The sequence below is a fragment of the Molossus molossus genome, unplaced genomic scaffold, assembly GCF_014108415.1.
Source record: "Molossus molossus isolate mMolMol1 unplaced genomic scaffold, mMolMol1.p scaffold_m16_p_8, whole genome shotgun sequence".
NCBI lineage: Eukaryota > Metazoa > Chordata > Mammalia > Chiroptera > Molossidae > Molossus > Molossus molossus.
The window spans coordinates 10,332,371-10,350,655 of NW_023425402.1; the positions used below are offsets into that span (position 1 = coordinate 10,332,371).

Consider the following 18,285-nt stretch of genomic DNA (forward strand, 5'->3'; position numbering starts at 1 on the left):
TAACACCAAGGCCCTGGGACAGAGAGATCATCTAGACAGAAGATGCAGAGCATTTCCAAGTTCACTCTGCAAGGTGAGAGGACCCGACGCACTTTTACCCTCCTCGCCAGGCAGTGACCGTGACCTAGTCCTCTCGTTCTCCTTCCTCTGGTTGATTTCTTCCTCAGATCCGGGTTCGATTGCCGGTCAAGAAACTTAGCGAACAGTTCTGCATAATCACTGAAACGTCTTCTTTGACTCTTTATCATCTTCCCTTCGTTCCCCACTCCAGTAAACAGCTGCGCCCTGGCATTTCTCAGTGTTTCCTGAGCCCGGCACCTTCCCCGTCCCGCTGCCCCTGCTCCGGCCTCCGTCTCGCACCCTGTCCGCCCCCCCCTCACCAGAGCGAGCCCTGGGACTTCCGCTCACGCCCGTCCTCACTCAGACACCTCTCACGGCTCCTCACTGTGGACCTGCACACCTAGCACCTGCCCTCAATGTCTGCGCTGCTCAGTGGACACCGGAGTGCGCCACCCGGTTGTGTTTGCTCTCACCCCTAGAGCACCCGGAGGAGCTGGCGGCTCCACTGAAGCAGGGCAGGACGGCGCGGTGCGGTCAGGCCAGCGCAGGACTGGGAGCACGGGGACACCGGACTCGCACCGACAGCAGTGTGATCCCAGAGAGGCCGTGGGGCCTGGGGGAAGGGTGGGTGCCACCTGGAGAGACCGGGCAGGCTCTGCAGAGGAGGGTCCAGGCGTATGTGGTCTCTGTGACATTTATATATACCGAGCCTGGATTTCCCAAATCTAGAAGCTACTTTGACTCGCTTCAGGCCCCTGGAAGCTGTCACGTGGCCTTGGGGCCGCAGCCTCAGTCTTTGGGGAGCTGGGCTGTGGGGGGAGGGGTACACTGGAATGTGTGGGCATCTGGGCAGCAGTGGAGGCAAACTGGGCCTCACAGCCTAGGAAAGCCCGCCATCTGTGGGGTATACGTGGGATGGGACGTATACTTATGGATTTCTCCTCGTTGGTGAGCAAGCTTTGCTTCCTGCATCCCACCTGCTAAAATGACCCCTGGGAAGGAGACAGACGTGACCTAGAAAAAAGCAGGAAACCTGGCCCCTTGGTCCACAGTAGGTCAAGGGAAGGATGAAGGTGTCAGAGGAAGGAGGAGGTGGGAGAGGAGGGTGCTCCAGAGGCATCCAGACAGAAGACGCCCTGCGCCCTGCCCAGAGTCCCTCGCAGCGTGGAAGCGGCTCTGCGGCGCTGCTGGAGGGAGCAGCTAGCCGATGGTGTGTGGTGGGCAAGCAGCTGCGTGGACGTGGAAACAGCGAGGGGGCTGGTACACACCAGAGGCCTGGGCTATAAACCAAGAGGCTGCAGAGCAGGGGCCTTTACCTGCAGACAGGACCAGTCTCTCTGGATAACGGCCCCGTGTGCCTGTAGGTCAGACAGGATGTGCGCAGAGGAGACAGTGCAGGACACAGAGAGACCAGGGGTCATGCAGTTCTGAGGCACCCTCCCTATCTAGACGCAATACACCCCCGTTCACCTCTCCCCACCCAGCACACCCAGCCGAACCAGAGCGCTTGCCTGAGAGAGACGGGATTCTGTGAGACCAGGTGTGTAAATGAGGAGGCTGAGAACCACAGCAACACGGTGGGGAAGGAATCTGTGAGGATAATTAAATTTGACACAGGGAAATAAAGAAGGCTGCACATCTGGGCTGTGCTGAGACCACATCTGCGATCCCATTTCATCAAACTGAGAGTCAGGGAGAACCAGATTGTACTGGGCCGGGAAAGCCAGTGAGAGGAGTTTGGATTTAATTTAGTGGGCACTAGGGAGCCATCGAATGCTTTATGAGCAGGAAGTAGCATGAGCAGAGCAGTGCTTTAGGAAGATTAATTTGGGATTGTATGATAGGTGATTGGCAAAAGTACAGTGAGCTCAGCAGTAAAAGAAGTGTGTTGTTTTTTTTTAAAACCATCCAAAGCTGGTTTATTGTACAGTTTGTATTAGTTTTAAACTGACTCACATTCTGACCAAATTATTTTTTAAAAGATAGTATGACTTTGTTTTTAACGGTTCTTACAAAGTTAACAAATATGTCCCTAGATCATTCATATATATCATTTTGAACTCAGTGCTTGCAGGGGAAGGAAGAAAGACTTATTTATCACAGCAGAAATGTTTGATTTCCCAAGAATGACTGTCCCTTTGCATCAATTCCTACTTGTTTTCTGCAAAATTTGGAAGGTGCCTTTGACTTTCTGTTTCAACGGAGGATGTCAGAACACTTTGAAAAATGAAATAGGTACCGGGGGCAGTCTTGCATTATAGAGTAATTGATACACCTGTTTTCCCTGCCTAGTTATTTTAGAAACATCCCATCTTTCTTTTGTCGTAAACCATGAACTAAAGACACCTGAGAGGGTGCGCTCTTGCCTTCCGGGTGGGATGGGACCCGAGTTCTGAAGCAGAGAGAGAGTTCATGTCAAAATCACAGCTAATGATTACATAGCTTTTCCTGTGGACCAGGACTGTCCTAAGCTTTCTACACACAGAAACGTGTTTAATCTTCACAGCAACCGAGCTGGTGGGCTCCATCATTGCGCCCACGTGACAGAGGAAACCGGGCAATGGAGTTCTTTGTCCCAATGTACGCAGCTAGCGCGTGCGGCGCCAGGGCATTTGCGGGGCGGGCTGCGGCTGGTCGGGTTGGCTGAGGTCTCAACATCCTGGGAAACTGCTGCAGCCTCAGGGGCCTCTGCTGACATCTTAGAGGCTGGCAGTCCTTTGAACACATTTGTTCTGGAAACAACCAGGAAGAAAAGGGATGGCTTCGTCTGTGTCGGAGAAGCAGAATCCCTTAGTCTGCAGGCGACTCTCGTGGTTGCTCCCCCAGGAAACTCGGTGTTAGCAGGACCGGTGCAGAGTCGGTTTTCTGCCTCCGTGGGTGCGGGGGGCAGGGGTGAGGAAGGGTACACCGTCTCCAGGGGCAGGTGTGGTGGCACCTGAGTCACCGGCCCAGGGGAGGGGGACAGGAGAGGAGTGCTTCGTACTTTGTACTTAGTACTCAGGAAGATGCTGGAGCAGAGAACGGAGTCCTGTAGTCCCCCCACCCCCCTTCTGCCCAAGGGTTGATAGATGAAGTGTGGGGATTCCATGAGTTCTGCAGGGGGATAATGGGATTTAAAGGTTCCAGAATCACTGTTTTGCAGAATCGGAATTAAACAACAGAGCTGGCCCTGGCCGGTTTGGCTCAATGGTTAGAGTGTCGGCCTGCGGTCCGGAGAGACCCAGGTTCGGTTCCCGCTAAGGGCACGTACTTCGGTTGCAGTTTGTCCCCGGCCCTGGTTGGTCGTGCGGTGGCAGCCACTCGATGTGTCCCTTTCACATCGATGTTTCTCTCTCTCTATCTCTTCCTCTCTCTCCCTCCCACTCTATCTGTACAAAAAATGGAAAAATGTCCTCGGGTGAGGATAAAAAAAACAAAAAAAAACAACAGAGCTGGAGCCCTGGCCAGTTAGGCTCAGTGGTTAGAGCGTTGGCCTGCGGTCCAGAGAGACCCGGGTTCAGTTCCGCTAAGGGCACGTACCTCGGTTGCGGTTTGTTCCCGGCTCTGGTTGGGTCGTGCGAGTGGCAGCCACTTGATGTGTCCCTTTCGTGTTGATGTTTCTCTCTCTCTCCCTCCCACTCTATCTGAATAAAAAAATGGAAAAATGTCCTCGGGTGAGGATAAAAATAAATAAACAAACAACAGAGCTGGAATTGTTATGATAAAACATCACTAAATACATGCAACAGAGGGATTTTTTAAATTGTAAATATAGTCACCGTGCCTGGGTGGAAGATGGTCACGTTGGGTATGCTTGTTTGACTTTGGTTTGCTTCAAAATCCCACCCCTGCTGTACCTCACATTCCCGAGAACAGGGGCCTTGCTTGGTTTTCTCTGCTTCATTCCCAGTGCCCAGAATATGCCAGAGACATAGAGGGTGCTTACTAACTATTCCTCGAATAAGTGATTTGAACATTAGTTACCCCTGTAAGCCTGCAGCTGTATTATATCAATCTATCCGTTCACCCATCTTTTCGGTTTGGTAACAAATAGTAGTGAAGATCAAACTTCTGGAGGAGTGATGACTGACTAAGAAGCGATTTTTAAAAATCACACATGAAAAGATCAGCCTACTCATTGATATAAAAATTATACATTTCAGATTGTTAAAAAAAAAAAAAAATACAAAGGCAAACCACCTGAAAACAATTCTTTGCAGAGAAAAATGAGAAGGAATTACCATCTGTATTTTATAAGATGGTATAAATCAGTAAATAAGACACTAAGACTTGAAGGAAATGTACCAAAAAAAGGATAACCACATTTTCTGTAATGTGACTATTTTCCAATTTTCCCATTTTTTTTCTGTAATGTAGTTATCTCGTTTTTTTGACTTGGAAAACGTTTCTAAAAATGAAGCAGGAGCTGACCTGATTCTGCTGCCTCTGTCCCCAGGGGGAGCAGCCCTGGACCTGAAGGCCTGCCCTCCCAAACCCTTCCGCTGGATCCTCGACATGACCTGGCTGAACCTCGTGGAGCTGAGCAAGCTCCCGCAATTCGCAGAAATTATGAACCAGGTAATAAGGGGCTGGCAAAAAGCACAGGCCTGTGCACCCAAACACGCCAGGGCCATTTTAATTGGGGCCTCCTGTTGACTAGTCCTTCGCACAAAGGAGCCAACACAATGCTGCAGCCTTGAGGCTCCGCAGCTCTCCAGGGCGGTTTCGGCCAGAGGGCCATCACAAGGAACCTTTCACAGAGCAGGCGCCGCCTCTCCTTCTGTGTGCCGGGCACGGGTCATTCTGAGCCTGCTTGACTTGCTGTCAGAATTGGAACCAGTGGGTCCCCCTCCCCCCTTTTTTGTTAATCCTCACCCAAGGATATTTTTTTCCCTTGCTGTTTTCAGAGGGAGTGGAAGAGAGGGAGGAAGAGGGCAGAGAGAGAAAGAGAGAAACATCGACGTGAGACACGCCGATTGGGTGCTGCCAGCATGCACCCTGACTGGGGCCAGGGGTTGAACTTGCAACCCAGGTACATGCCCTTGTTCAGGAATTGAACCCGAGACCTTTTGGTGCTTGGGCCAGCCCTCTAACCACTCAGCCACACTGGCCAGGAGTAGGTGGACCCTTTTATTGCAGACTATTGGTGTTTTTACATTTTTACTGCTATGATTAAATAATTTGTGCAAGTTGAATTTGAGGCACATTAAGGCATTGAGATCCTTTAGAAAAAATCTATCATGCACATTTCATTGTCTTCTTTCAAGTCAAGAGAAAGGACGTTTCTGATGTGCTAACAAACCTTTGGAGGTAGGTTAGCAGCATGACTGCCAGTCATTCAGACAAGTATTAACATTTTTAAAACATAAAATAATCATTTTAATGGTGAAAATATAAAATTGAACAGCATAATGTTGAAAATGGTGAAGCTTGTTTAAGTTTCCTAGATGCAGCCTGCATCTGTGACAGGTTCCTTGTGATAGCCCTCTGTCCAACTGTTACTTGTTCTTCTTATTTGAAGATGTAAATTTGATATTGTGGATTAGTTGTCGATTCAACTCTCACTGGGAAACAGTTATGCGACTCAGAATATGTATTTATATCTGGGGTCTATTGGCTACAACTGCTTGTCACTGAGGAAGGGCCTGCAGCATCCCAGTGTTGACGCTGACAGTCATCTTTCTTGTGGTTGCTGGTGATGGACAGATGAGGTGGTAGGTAGGCTACAACTTGGCAGAGGCCTCATGCTGTCATTGTGTGATTCCTTCCCCTCGGTCACCTACCCGCCCCTGCCCCCCTGCTTGTATAAACTGTGAGTACCCATTTAGTGGTATTCCTGGAACACTATGTAGTCTTTACCTATTCAGCCGTGGTTGGGTCAGACTCAATTGGATAAAGTCCCCGATTCCATCTGTGGTGGACAGTAAGCTTTGCTTTGCAGGACAGCCACAGACGAGTCCCCTAGCTCAGACACACACTTTGAAAAAAGCGGGGGTCCTTGTCTCCTGGGGACTGGGTAAGGGAGACCTTCAAGCACCACTGGAAAAGTCACCCAAAGCCCAGGCCCTCTGCTCCTGAGTGCACTGATACGGGGATCTGCACCGTGGTTTGCCTGTCGGCTGGGTTGTGAGCACCCGCGGTGGAGAGTCTGGCAGCTCTAACTCGGACTGCGGGCTGAGTCCTGGGTGCCAGCAGCCCTCTGCAAGGGAAGTGGGGTGGGTCCGCTTTACAGCTGAGAGATCTGAGATTCAAAGAGGCTCAGTACTTGCCCGGGGTCACAGCCAAAGAAGGGAGCAGTCTCTCCCTGACGGCATGAGTCATTTCTCTCCACCTCCTTTCACACCATCGGATGGGCCAGACGTGAGGGAGGCCAGTGGCAGAAGGTCCCTGGGCACCTGCCGTCAGGTGGCCCTCGGGTTGGCTGCGGTGGGAAGGAAGGGAGGAAGTAGGAGATCGGTCTCCCAGCTGAGTGGGTGTCAGCAACTGAAACAAAGATAGCCTCAGACAGCAGCTCCCTGCCTTGGCATCTGAGGCCAAACTGCTTAAGACCTGGAAGGGGTTTTTGCGAACAGAGAGGGCCAGGAAAAGGAGAGGGAGATGGAGTTGGGCAGCACGGGGCTGGACGTTGTTCCATTGACATCACAGACGCAGCTCCCCTGGAAGCTCTGTTGTGGTGGAGTCAAACTTTGCAAAGGCTGGAATTAACACCCTCTTTCTTCTTGTGCCTCCCTCTCTCTAGCCCTAGTGTGGAGGAGGCCTGCGGGGGCCCGTGGGTAGCAGTGCGCAGGTTCCGGTGCAGCAGGCGGGGCTACAGCAGCACCCAGGCCTGCTGGCTGCCTGCCGGGCAGATGCTCTGAGAGCAGCCAGCTAGGGAGAGCCAGGAAGATGGCAGCTGTGAAACATTTCGGAAATCCTCCTCCACCTTTTAGTCCCGGGGACAAAGTCGGAGCAATTGAGTTCATTGTTTTGTTATTAATTTGCACCCTCTCTGCACCCTACATGATGAACTGTTTGCACACTGTGGACTTCGGGCAGCTATTTAACCTTTTGCTGCCTCAGTAAAAAGTGGGGACAGTAGAGGGAAGAGGACAGCTCTTGGGTCTGGCACGTAGTCTCTGCTGTGTACTCATTTGCTGTTGGCCATCAGCGCTGACCACTGCCTTTTACACGTGCTTGCAAACAGTCTAAGTAATCCAGCCCGACTGTGGCCGGGGAGCAGCGTCAGGCTCACCGACGTTGTTTTGGTCATTGGTTTACAGTACTTGGGCTTCACCTTGTAATGTGTCTGAAACCCTGCAGTTCTCTCCATGCTTCTGAAAGAACAGGTGTTTGAGACCAGCACTTGGAAAGTCTTCTTCCCCTCTTGGTTTTAGGGTCTTGAGGTGGGAGGTCACTAGGAAAATGGAAGTTTTTATTTTGCCATCTGTCAGTATTTTAAGTAGAGGTTAACATTTTGAGGTTTGCCTATCAGAATGATCTCTATCATGGGTTCTCAACCAAGGGTAACTGTGTGCCCCACCCACCCACCCAGAGAGCATTTACAGTGTCTGGAGACATTTGATTGTCACAAATTGGGGGAGGGGTGTTACTGGTATCCAGTGGGTGGAGACCAGGAATGCTGCAAAACATCCCACAATGCACAGAAAAATAGAAATAATCTGGCCCCTGAACAAAAAATAATCTGGCCCCAAATGTCAATAGGGCTGAGGCTGAGAAACCCTAGTGTATGTTTTTTTCCTGCCCAATCATTTAGTGTAATTGCTGCATGGTCCTAATCATTGTGCATAATGTAGAAAAGCAATGGAAAACCTGAAAGGGAATAGTTATATCCATGTTATTTGAGTGATTGATTTGGAAGAAAAATGTAAATGCGTGGTTATATTTGAAAAATGATGTGCCTGGAAGAATGACCCTCTAAGGTTATTCAGAATCCCCTCGGATACGTTATTCAACTACATGTATTCCTGTGGCTTGCTAACTAGCTGGCTTGTTTATTTTAGATATCTCGTAATGAGAAGGGATGGAAAAGCTGGTTCGACAAAGATGCTCCGGAGGAAGAAATGATCCCTGATGGATATAATGATTCACTGGATACCTGCCACAAACTTCTACTTATCAGGTGAGAGTAGGTATCATCACGGCTGGAAGCATCGCTCGTCGTATTGCCAAATTATGGAACTTACCTCAGTGAGTGTACTTCACTGCGTCCCAGTAATTATTATAAGAAATGCACGTGCTTTCAAATTGCAGTTTGGGACGGCAATTCTTCAGTTCCTTGACAAGCAAATAAAATGGTGGTGGTGGCAGGGAATGGTGTGCTTTGACAATGTATTAATGATAGTGCTTTTAGCAAAAAACATGAAAAATAGGCTTTTGCTATTCACTTTATTCATTATTTATTGTTGAATTTACTTCTTTAAAAAATAGAACTCACAAAGTTACAAAGCAATTAGTTTATAAGCTGAAATTCAATTTCATCTTTCAAACCCGTAAATATGCACTGTTGAAATGTATAATGCAGGCTTGATTATTAACATAGAGCAGAAGTTTAAAATTGATGTAAAGAGAGAACATTATTTTTCTTCTTCTTCTTCTTCTTCTCACTTTTCACGTTTTCTCAGTATCCAGCAGCTCAAAGAAGGCTTGCATGTTAGAATATCTCTGTGTGTGTGTGTGTGTGTGTGAGAGAGAGAGAGAGAGAGAGAGAGAGAGAGAGAGAGAGAGAGAGAGAGAGGAGAGAGAGTTTGATTAGATTGGTGGGTAAGGAAGGAAGGGTGGAGTTTGGGGCAGATGAAACCACCAGAAGATTAGCCAAAACATGTTGGATAATTTTGGAGTGGTTTCGTCTTCCCCAGTGTTATATCCCCACCTGAACTTGCAGTTCTTACAAAAAGTTGTTTCCTGGGCGTTGTCACTGTTTGTGAGCGATCCCAGCAGTCAGCAGTGGAGACCTTGAGATCTAGAGTCTGAAAGAGCTACTTGTTTTTATTGGAATAGATGGGTCTATCTTTTCTCCACTATTTTAAAACAGAATCTTCGTCAAATGAATCTCCAGAATTTGTGATTTAAAATATCAGATATCAAATGATATGAGTTAATGGGTCGTTGTGTTTAGAACCTACGACAATGGAGGCAATACCTGGTAATAAATAAGTGCTTGCTGAGCAAGCTACTTCTGACTCTGTTGACCGGTCACTCCTCCCCTGAAGCCGGCAGAGCTCCTGGTGGGCATCAGGCCACCTCGCTCCTGCGGGAGCGGGGCCCAATGCATAGTAGACACTTGATAAATAGCTGCCAAGGGATAACTGTGCTCCTGGGTCTGATTGGAATGAGGAATTGCTACCTGAAGCTCATAGCCTCAGTTACCAGGGATTATCAATCCAACAATTAAAATTTCAGAGTAGTTGCTGTTTCTTCATAAAATGGCACACGGATCAGCTGACCTCCCAGTTCCCTTCCAGACTGATAACGCTGTGTTGTAACCGGCTCTGCCCTCCTGGCCAGCGCCTCACACCAAAACCACGCGATGCAGTTTGCACTCATCTCGGGGTGGAAGACCTGGCCCGTCCCTCTCGCACACATCCCCATAATGGAGAATTAGCTTTTTGTCCTTTGCTAATTAAATATGATCTTTACATGCTTGGAATTATGTATAATAAAAATGAACTGACTAAAATTTTTTCTCTAACTTGTATTCATTTCTAGGTCTTGGTGCCCAGACCGTACTGTTTTTCAAGCAAGAAAGTATATTGCAGATTCTTTGGAGGAGAAGTACACAGAACCAGTTATCTTAAATCTGGAGAAAACTTGGGAAGAAAGTGATTCACACACACCTCTTATATGTTTCCTGTCCATGGGATCCGATCCCACAATTCAAATCGACGCTCTGGCCAAGAAACTGAAGCTGGGTATGATCAGCAATCTGTGAAATGTAGCAAAATCTCCACATTTTTGCCTCAAATTGTGCCTTTCATAACTTTATAACTGATTAGATATATATCCATAAAACTGAGTTAGAAAAAATAGTAAACTCTTTCCTCCCTTTTCAGATTTCCTAGAGGGAGGCTGGGAGAGAGATAACTTTGTGCAGAGAGGAACAAACTCATCTATCATATACTTTTAAAAAAAAGTTGTAAACAAATGACCCTACTACATAGATAGTAGATTAGCAATAATGAACTTACAAGAGCAAATTTTATTGAAGTGCCCAAATAGAATTACAACAAAGTGTATTTTGTCACAAATTTAAAGAAACTATAACCATTGTAAATGCAACGTAATGGGGGATTCATTTACTCATGCTTTCATTCAGTAACCGTTTAGTTCAGGCAGTGTGATAGGTTCAGGGAGTACAGAAATGTAGACAACATAGCTAGGGAAGACAGACATGGAAACACTCAGTTGAAGACCTGGGACAGCAATTGTAACAGTTACTATTATAAGATCCAGAGGTACTTAGACTGCATGGGGCACAGGGATCACATTGGTGATATTTTGAGCAGGCTCTAAAAAAATAGATCAAATTTTATGAAGTGGGGATGGCGGGAAATGGATGGAAAATTATTCCAGGGGGAGGGGATAGAGCGAGAAGTTATAAACACATAAGTTGTGAGAGCAGTGACTGAGTCAGCAGAACTAAAGGACAGGGGCCGGCATAACGCAGAGCCCATATTGATACGGTTCCACCATTCTCCGACAGAAGGTGGTTATTGGTCCTTTCTCCTCTGAAAATCTGAATGTTGTTGGATTGATTATGAATCACTAAGCCTGCCCTATGAAATAAAACTTAAATTGAGCTTATTATATAGTTAATACAAACATGATACAAAATCAATTCAGTCCGGCTGGTGTGGCTCAGTGGTTGAGCATCGACCCAGGCACCAAGAGGTCGCCGGTTTGATTCCCGGTCAAGGCACATGCCCAGGTGGTGGTGCCCGGTCCCCAGTGGGGGCATGCAGGATGAGGCCAGTCGATGTTCTCTCTCATCGATGTTTCTATCTCTCTCTCCCTCTCACTTCCTCTCTCTCTAAAAGTCAATAAAGGAAAACAAATTAAAAAAAAAAACACACACAAAAAATCCCACAAAATCAATTCAGTCATCTCCGAGGAGTCACCATGTGTCCCTCTGCACTAAGAAGCTACTGTGAACCACTAGCCTATGGTAGCATGGGCCACGTCCACGCCCACTTTTCTCATCTGGACTTTGCTCTGTTCATTGTCATCTCACAATCCTATGTTCTACATGGATCCATGTCTAAACGGTTCTTTTAGCAATCGCTCATAGTTAAGTCTCATTAACCACCTTTAAAATGGGCTGCTTTGCTCTGACATTTACTGCATCATGCCAGTCATCTGCACTGGTCTAAGAGGGGTGCCTCTCTCTCAGCCTTGTAGATTTTAAATCTTTCTCAGATCTAGTCCTCCATGGGATTTTGTCCAGCTACTTCTATGCTCCACTTCTCTCTGCATATAGATTTCTTTATCTCTTGCCACAACCAATCTCCATGTGACAGAACTCATGGCCTCTGGTGGCTCATGGGCTTACATGTTTAGTCATTTCAGCCAGCAACTCCCTGGGAAACTCCCCTCACTCTCTTAGTCCCAAGTCCAAATAGCCAGGAAAGAAATTCATTGGTTCTGCTTAGGTCACATGCTTCCTTCTAGGCCAATCAATGCATTGTTGCTGTGGGGATGGATTCATAGCAGGAATAGCATATAGGGATCTAAAGTAGGGGCCATTTCTTAGAAGAGGATACTATTCCTAGAAGAATAGCATGTTCCACTAGAGTTACCATTTCAAATATTAATAATGCTGCTGTCTAGGACAAGGGTTTAAAATTAGAAGTAATAAATTTAAGATCTTCTTTGGGAGAACTTTTAAGTAAGACATTAAATAAATATATAAAGCCAGAATTATGCTATCACCCTTAGTGTTATTGTCATACTGCTTTGCTTTGCTTAGCAATTTGGTGATTTCCATTTCTTGCTCCTACTTTGTTTTTCCAACAATTGTTCAAGCTTCTCTTGGTTGCTTTGTCAGAAGACTAAAACAAAGTCGATTTGATTGTGACTGAAGGATACAATGAAATATAGAGAATTATTCACTAAATCATTTCTAGGAATGTTAGGTAGTCACATGCTGCTCACTGTTTTGGATTAAAAATCCCCAAAATAACTGTGAAAATAGAACTGTTATATAGACAGAATAACATATTAATCTAGTCTCAACTAGAAATATTTCATTAGGATAACTGGATAAAAGGTAATCATAAAATGCTCAGGGTAAATCGGATTCTGGAAATTTTGAAATCCAACTACCTTATTTTATAGCTGGAAAGCTCAAGTCTGGGGATGGGCCAGAGAGCTAGTTGGTGGCGGGTCTGATTCGGGATCAATGGGAACCCCACTTCAGTGATCTCCCCCTTTCCTTCCCTCTCGCTGCCTTAACTGGACGAATTAACCTGTCGTCTGAGAGCAGTGTGAAGCATGGGACCAAGTCAAATGAGTTTCTGTAGGAAAGGAGGAGGAGGAAAACGCACAGTGGATACTGTCTGCTGCCTGCCAAGCTCTGTAGTGAGAGGTTCGGGGCAGAGGGTTCTGCACAGAAGCACTGGGGGCCTTCGCAAGGGGTGGGCTGCATGGGTGAGCCCGAGAGCTCTGCTGGGAGCCCGGGGGAGGGAGAGCCGGGCCCCAGAGCAAGGGCAGGCTTGAAAATAGAATCCAAATGCAAATAAAGAGAGCACACTAATAAAACGCAGACTCATAAATATGCAAAAGAATGAATGGAAAAAGGTATAACAACGTATTCAGATAAAAAAATTAACAAGGGAATGATATGTAATTATGATAATAAACATTAAAAATCTCATTAAAATGGACAGATTTGCAGAACAATACAAATGTACAGATTTTTGTCACAAAAGGTAGAAAAACCTGAATAGACTAACGATCAAGATGAGGACAAGGAGAGGTTTTGAAGTGACTGCCTCAGCAGAGGCTCGGGGTGTGGGTGGTTAGTCTGGGGGTCCTGTACTTCCACGCGCTGTGTGCTGCTCCAGAGCACAGACAGAGAGGTTTGAAGTGACTGCCTCAGCAGAGGCTCGGGGTGTGGGTGGTTAGTCTGGGGGTCCTGTACTTCCACGCGCTGTGTGCTGCCCCAGAGCACAGACAGAGAGGTTTGAAGTGACTGCCTCAGCACAGGCTCGGGGTGTGGGTGGTTAGTCTGGGGGTCCTGTAACTTCCACGCGCTGTGCGCTGCTCCAGAGCACAGACAGAGAGGCTGCGTTTCCCTCTTTCTTCTAAGACAACAGCATTATCCTGATATAAAACACAGACCAAGACAGCAAGAGAGAAAACCACAGATTGATCAACTTACAGTAGAAATAAAAGGATCGTAACTAAAATGTGAGCAAGAAGGATTGTGTAACATTGAAAAAAAATGCAAAAATAATAATCATGTGCCAAACCAAGTAGACATGCAGAGTTGAAATAAGAAAGATATGATTAAAACAAATCTTACCACAACAGTAAGTGAAAGACTTTCCCAGAAGCTAACATATTATTACCTTGATAGACGTTAAAAAAGAAAATAAGGCACTTTATAAAAATTTAATATTTGTTTTGGCTCAGTGGTTGGAGTGTCAGCCTGTGGACCAGAGAGTCCTGGGTTTGATTCCTACTAGGGGCATGTAACCCCCCCCCCCAAATAGAAATAGAAGAATATTTTGTTAATGTGATAATGAATAGGAACTTCAAACATCAACATCATACTTGTTGACGGATGACTAGCGACATGCCATTCGAGTCAGGAAGAGGATGAAGATGTCTGCTATCACCACTATTATTGTTATAACTAACGTATTGCAAGAATAACAAATAAAAGGTATAACTACAAGAAAGTAGGGGCAAAAATTGTCGCTATTCTCAGACAGTGTAATTGTCTAAGAAACAAATGAATCAGCTGAAAAACTATTAGACTTAACAGGATAGTTCAGTAAGGTAGCTGGTCACAAAATAAATATATTAAAAATCAATAGAGCATCTTGTAAAATAACATGTAAAAACCTCATTCCCTATAGCAATTAAAGTAAAACTGAGAAATAATTTTAAAATACCCATTAGAAGAAAACTATAAAACTTTCTTAGAGACATGGAAGTTGGATAAAATAATGGAGAGTTAAAAAACATCCCCCATGTAAAGATTCAATATTATAAAGATGTCAATAGTCTCTAAATTAATCTATAAATTGAACGCAAATCTAATTGAAATTCCAACAGTATTTTCTTCTAATGGGAGAGGAGAGGAATCTTAGATCATCTAGAACAATAAATGGACAAGAATAGCCAAGGAAGCTTGAAAAGGAAAAAGAATATTGGGGAATGAATACCACCAGAATTTTAAAACCTTATCAACTTGAGATAATTTAATCAGTGCAGAGATGGCTCAGAGTAGATAAACAGTTTAATGAAGCAAAATAAAAGGCCCCAAATTAGACTCTAGTATATATAAAGCTTAGTCTATGATGTGATTCACATTTCAAATCAGTGGAGGAAAATGAATTCAATAAATAGTGTTGGGGTAGCAGGTTACCTTTAGAAAAAAAGTAAGACTTTTACTTCACATTAAGCCCCAAAGAAAAATTCTACGTTGATTAAGGTTTTAAATGGTTTAAATTAAGCTATAAAAGAATAAAAATAAGATATTGAATAGTTACATAGTGTTGCGGCGGCTGAGGCTTCCTGGACCATAATACCAGGGTCCCAACCCAGAAGGACACGTTGGACGATATGGATGAAGCTGTGGACTTCTGTGTGTCAGCAGCACCACAGAGAAAGCACAACCAAGAGCATGGGTCAGGAATTACGGCATCGCTGGGGACACTGCCGTCCTTTATACATGTCACGAATCCTCTCTAAAATCGTTCCTATGCTTTGTCCCAGATATTCCTCACGTAAGAATTTCCCTAAGAACAGACTGAGAAATACACATCAAGATTTATGTGCAAGATGTTTAATCTAGTGCTATATATAATATTGAAAAATTGGAAATGTCTTAAATATACTTAAAAATATATACCTTTAAAAAATATACTTAAAAAAAAAAAAGGGTCGTGGCTGAATGATCCATAATGGAACGCTGCGTCGCCACTAAAAACTGCTGAGAGGTAGAGACATAAAATAACATGTGTGTTATTTTATTTGTATATGTAATGTGTGGTACGTGTATATGTAATACACACATATATACAATTTTAAATATAGATTGGTGTACAGTTCCATATTCAAAATCTTTGGGGCCAGATATGTTTCACAGATCAGAATTTTCTAGCTTTTAGACAGGTAATATTCCATATATTATATAATACCCTACAGATAAGAGTGTTAATATTTATAAAGATAGTGATAAGTAAAGACTATAAATAGCCTAATGTCCACTCGGGTCTGCTTTTGCCATTAAAATAATTTCATAGGGTAACTTTCAATTTTTAGAGTGTTTTGAATTTTGAAATGAGGGTAAGGGATTGTGGATTGTGCATAGTTAAAAAAAAAAGACTAGAATGAAGGTCTCTAGGGTGGGACATTGGTGATTTTTATTTTTTTCTTTATACTCTCCTATATTTTCCAAGGTTCTCACTATGAACAGATATTGCTTAATAAGAAATACCAGCCCTGGCCAGTTTGGCTTAGGAGTTGGAGCTTCGGCCTGTGGATCAGAGAGTCCTGGGTTCGGTTCCCGCTTGGGGCGTGTACCAAAAAAAAAAAAAAAAAAAAGAAAAGAAAAGAAAGAAACAACATGTTGTTGTTTTTTTTAAAAGAAAGAGGACAAGTGAAAGACATACAAGCCTAATTTTGGAAAGAAATAGAAAAACAGTTAAAATCTTACTAAAGTCTCTCAAATGCAAACAACCAAAAAATAAAAAATAAAACCAAACCTCAGGCCTCCAGAGAGTAACTCTGCCATGTCACCTGCAGCAACACCTCCTCCAGGGAGGCCCTGCAGCCCCCTCTCTGAGGATCCCCCCATGGTGTCAGTTTGGTTGATCTTCTCGAAGAAGATACTTCAGGTTTGTCTGTTCTCTTGTTTTCCAGTGAGTGCTGGTCCGAGGGGGCGAGGAGGAGAGACTGTTAATGAGCAGGAGGTTTCTTTTCAGGCTGATGAAAATGTTCTGAGATTAGATCATAGCGCTGGCTCTACAACTTCATGAATAAACTAAAAAACATAATTCAGATGGTCTTTTTAATATGATATGTGAATTATACATCAATTTAAAAAGTTTGAGAAAGTAGTTATTGAGCACCTCCCGAGTGCCGTACACCAAGTGCTGGGTAGGACTCCAGATCGAAGTCCCTTCTCTCGTGGGGCTGACGTTCCAGGGTGGGGGACCAGCTGTGAGCGTGTAATCAGCAACGTACATAACATACTGAGACAGAAGCAGGGGCGGGGCAGAGCGATGGGGTGGGGGTGCTTTTTTACACAGATGATCGGGGAGGCCTCACGGAGAGGGTGAGGAAGACTGGGGTGCGCAGGCAGCGAGTCAGTGCCTCTGACAAGGAAACACGTTCCGGCAGAGGGAACAGCAGTGAGGCTGGAGTGTGGGTCTGTGGTGAGATAAGTAAAGGGTGTGTGTGTGTGTGTGTGTGTGTGTGTGTGTGCGCAGTGTGGCCGCAGTGGGGGCTGATCGTGTAGGACCTTAGAGGCTGAAGGTAAGAACTTTGCACTGGGTTTTGGATGTTGTCCTGGAGGAAATGGGAAGCCATCAGATGGTTGGGAGCGGAGGATGAACATCATCAGGAGAGCAGGGCTTGACAGAATCTCTCTGTCTGCAGCGGGAAGAGAAGCCGGTAGGGGACGAGAGTGGGGGTGAGGCCCCCAGTTAGGAGGCTGTTGCAAAAATCCAGGCAGCAGGTGATGGCCACTGGGACCAGGGGGATAAAAGAGGAGATGTCGAGTAGTGGTCAGATTCTGCCTCTGTCTCCCCTCCACCCGTCTCCCGGATCAATATAAGAAACTCAGGCCACCTGAACAAAATCCAGTTCATTTCAGAAGGTGTATTTCAGAAGAGGTGCGGGGAGAGGAGCTAGACTGTGGCGCACACTCACGTGTTAATACTTTTTGTCCACATCTGCCCGCCCCCGTGGACCCACCGAGCATCTGTGCGCTCTGCCAACCTAAGAAGTGCTCCGTATATCTTTGCACCATCCAGGGGCTCTTCCCACTCAGGTCCCACCTCCCCTTTCTTCTCCTTTTGTAGGTCATGTGGGTTCTTCCCAGATGCCCCTGGGAGCAGAGCCTGGTTCCATTTGAGCAGGAGAGACTGTGGGGCCTGTGGGTGGGAATCAGCTCTGCTCAGTAACCCTTGGCCGAGAGCAGTTTCTGATTCTCCAAGCAGCTCTCGCCCATCCTCTCTCAGGCGCCCACGGCAGTGTCCTCCTGTGGCCCCGAGTCTGTGGATGATCCCCAGTGCTGCACCCTGCAGATCCTAACGGGATCTCCGGCCTTGACCACACGGCACCCCTTAATGGGGTATCCTGCAGAGGTCTTCTCGGCTCCCTCCCCACCCCGTGAGTCCCTCCAGCCCCTTGTAGCTGCTAGGAGCAGTTCCCACGCCAGCCTCACGCTGGCCCAGCCACGGCAGCCCATGTTGCTGAGGACTCCGGCTCTTCCCACGGTGTCTCCACTGGCCGCCTTTCCCGCGCTGAGATCACGCCCCGCAGCCAGAGTAACGCTCCACACAGGCGTGCTTCAAAGTTCATTTCCAGTCTGAGCTCCACAAGCATGACTCACAGACTTCTTCAATTCAAATGGCAGGACACAGATGTGGTTTTCTGCCTGGGACGTCAAATGTACTCAGGAGCCTTAGTGTATTCTCCCCTGAACTGAAAACACAGTTCCGGTCCCGAGCGGTCTCCGCTTTCTCTTCATGCTCACTTCCAAGGTGGTGATTTAATCTGGGGAGCAGCTACCCCTGAATGCAGCTCTCGGAGGCCGGAGCTACCTCAAGTCCCATCGCAGAAAACGGACAAACGTGTCAACAAAAACAAAACAAACAGAGAACACTGCAAACCTGGCACCCTAGAAGAATGGGAAAATGATTGAATCTTTCCTGGAGCATCTGTAAAAACACTAAGGAGGTTTCTCACCAAAACATGGAGCAGAATTTGAAATCCTCCTCCCGGTCTGAGTGTCTGTGCTGTCGTTGCCGCGCCTCTCACACTTTTCTTATCTCCAAAGACCCCAGGACACCG

The 18,285-nt window shown here is 46.0% G+C and overlaps 1 protein-coding gene across 1 annotated transcript in view; it reads left to right on the forward strand.

The window, feature by feature from the left end:
* Positions 1 to 18,285, forward strand: part of DNAH8 (dynein axonemal heavy chain 8) — a 295,615-nt gene that overhangs the window by 227,318 nt on the left and 50,012 nt on the right. The window contains exons 77-79 of the mRNA XM_036248715.1: positions 4,496 to 4,617; positions 8,040 to 8,158; positions 9,745 to 9,947. Coding sequence (XP_036104608.1) covers positions 4,496 to 4,617; positions 8,040 to 8,158; positions 9,745 to 9,947 — 444 coding nt within the window. The remainder of the gene's footprint in view (positions 1 to 4,495; positions 4,618 to 8,039; positions 8,159 to 9,744; positions 9,948 to 18,285) is intronic.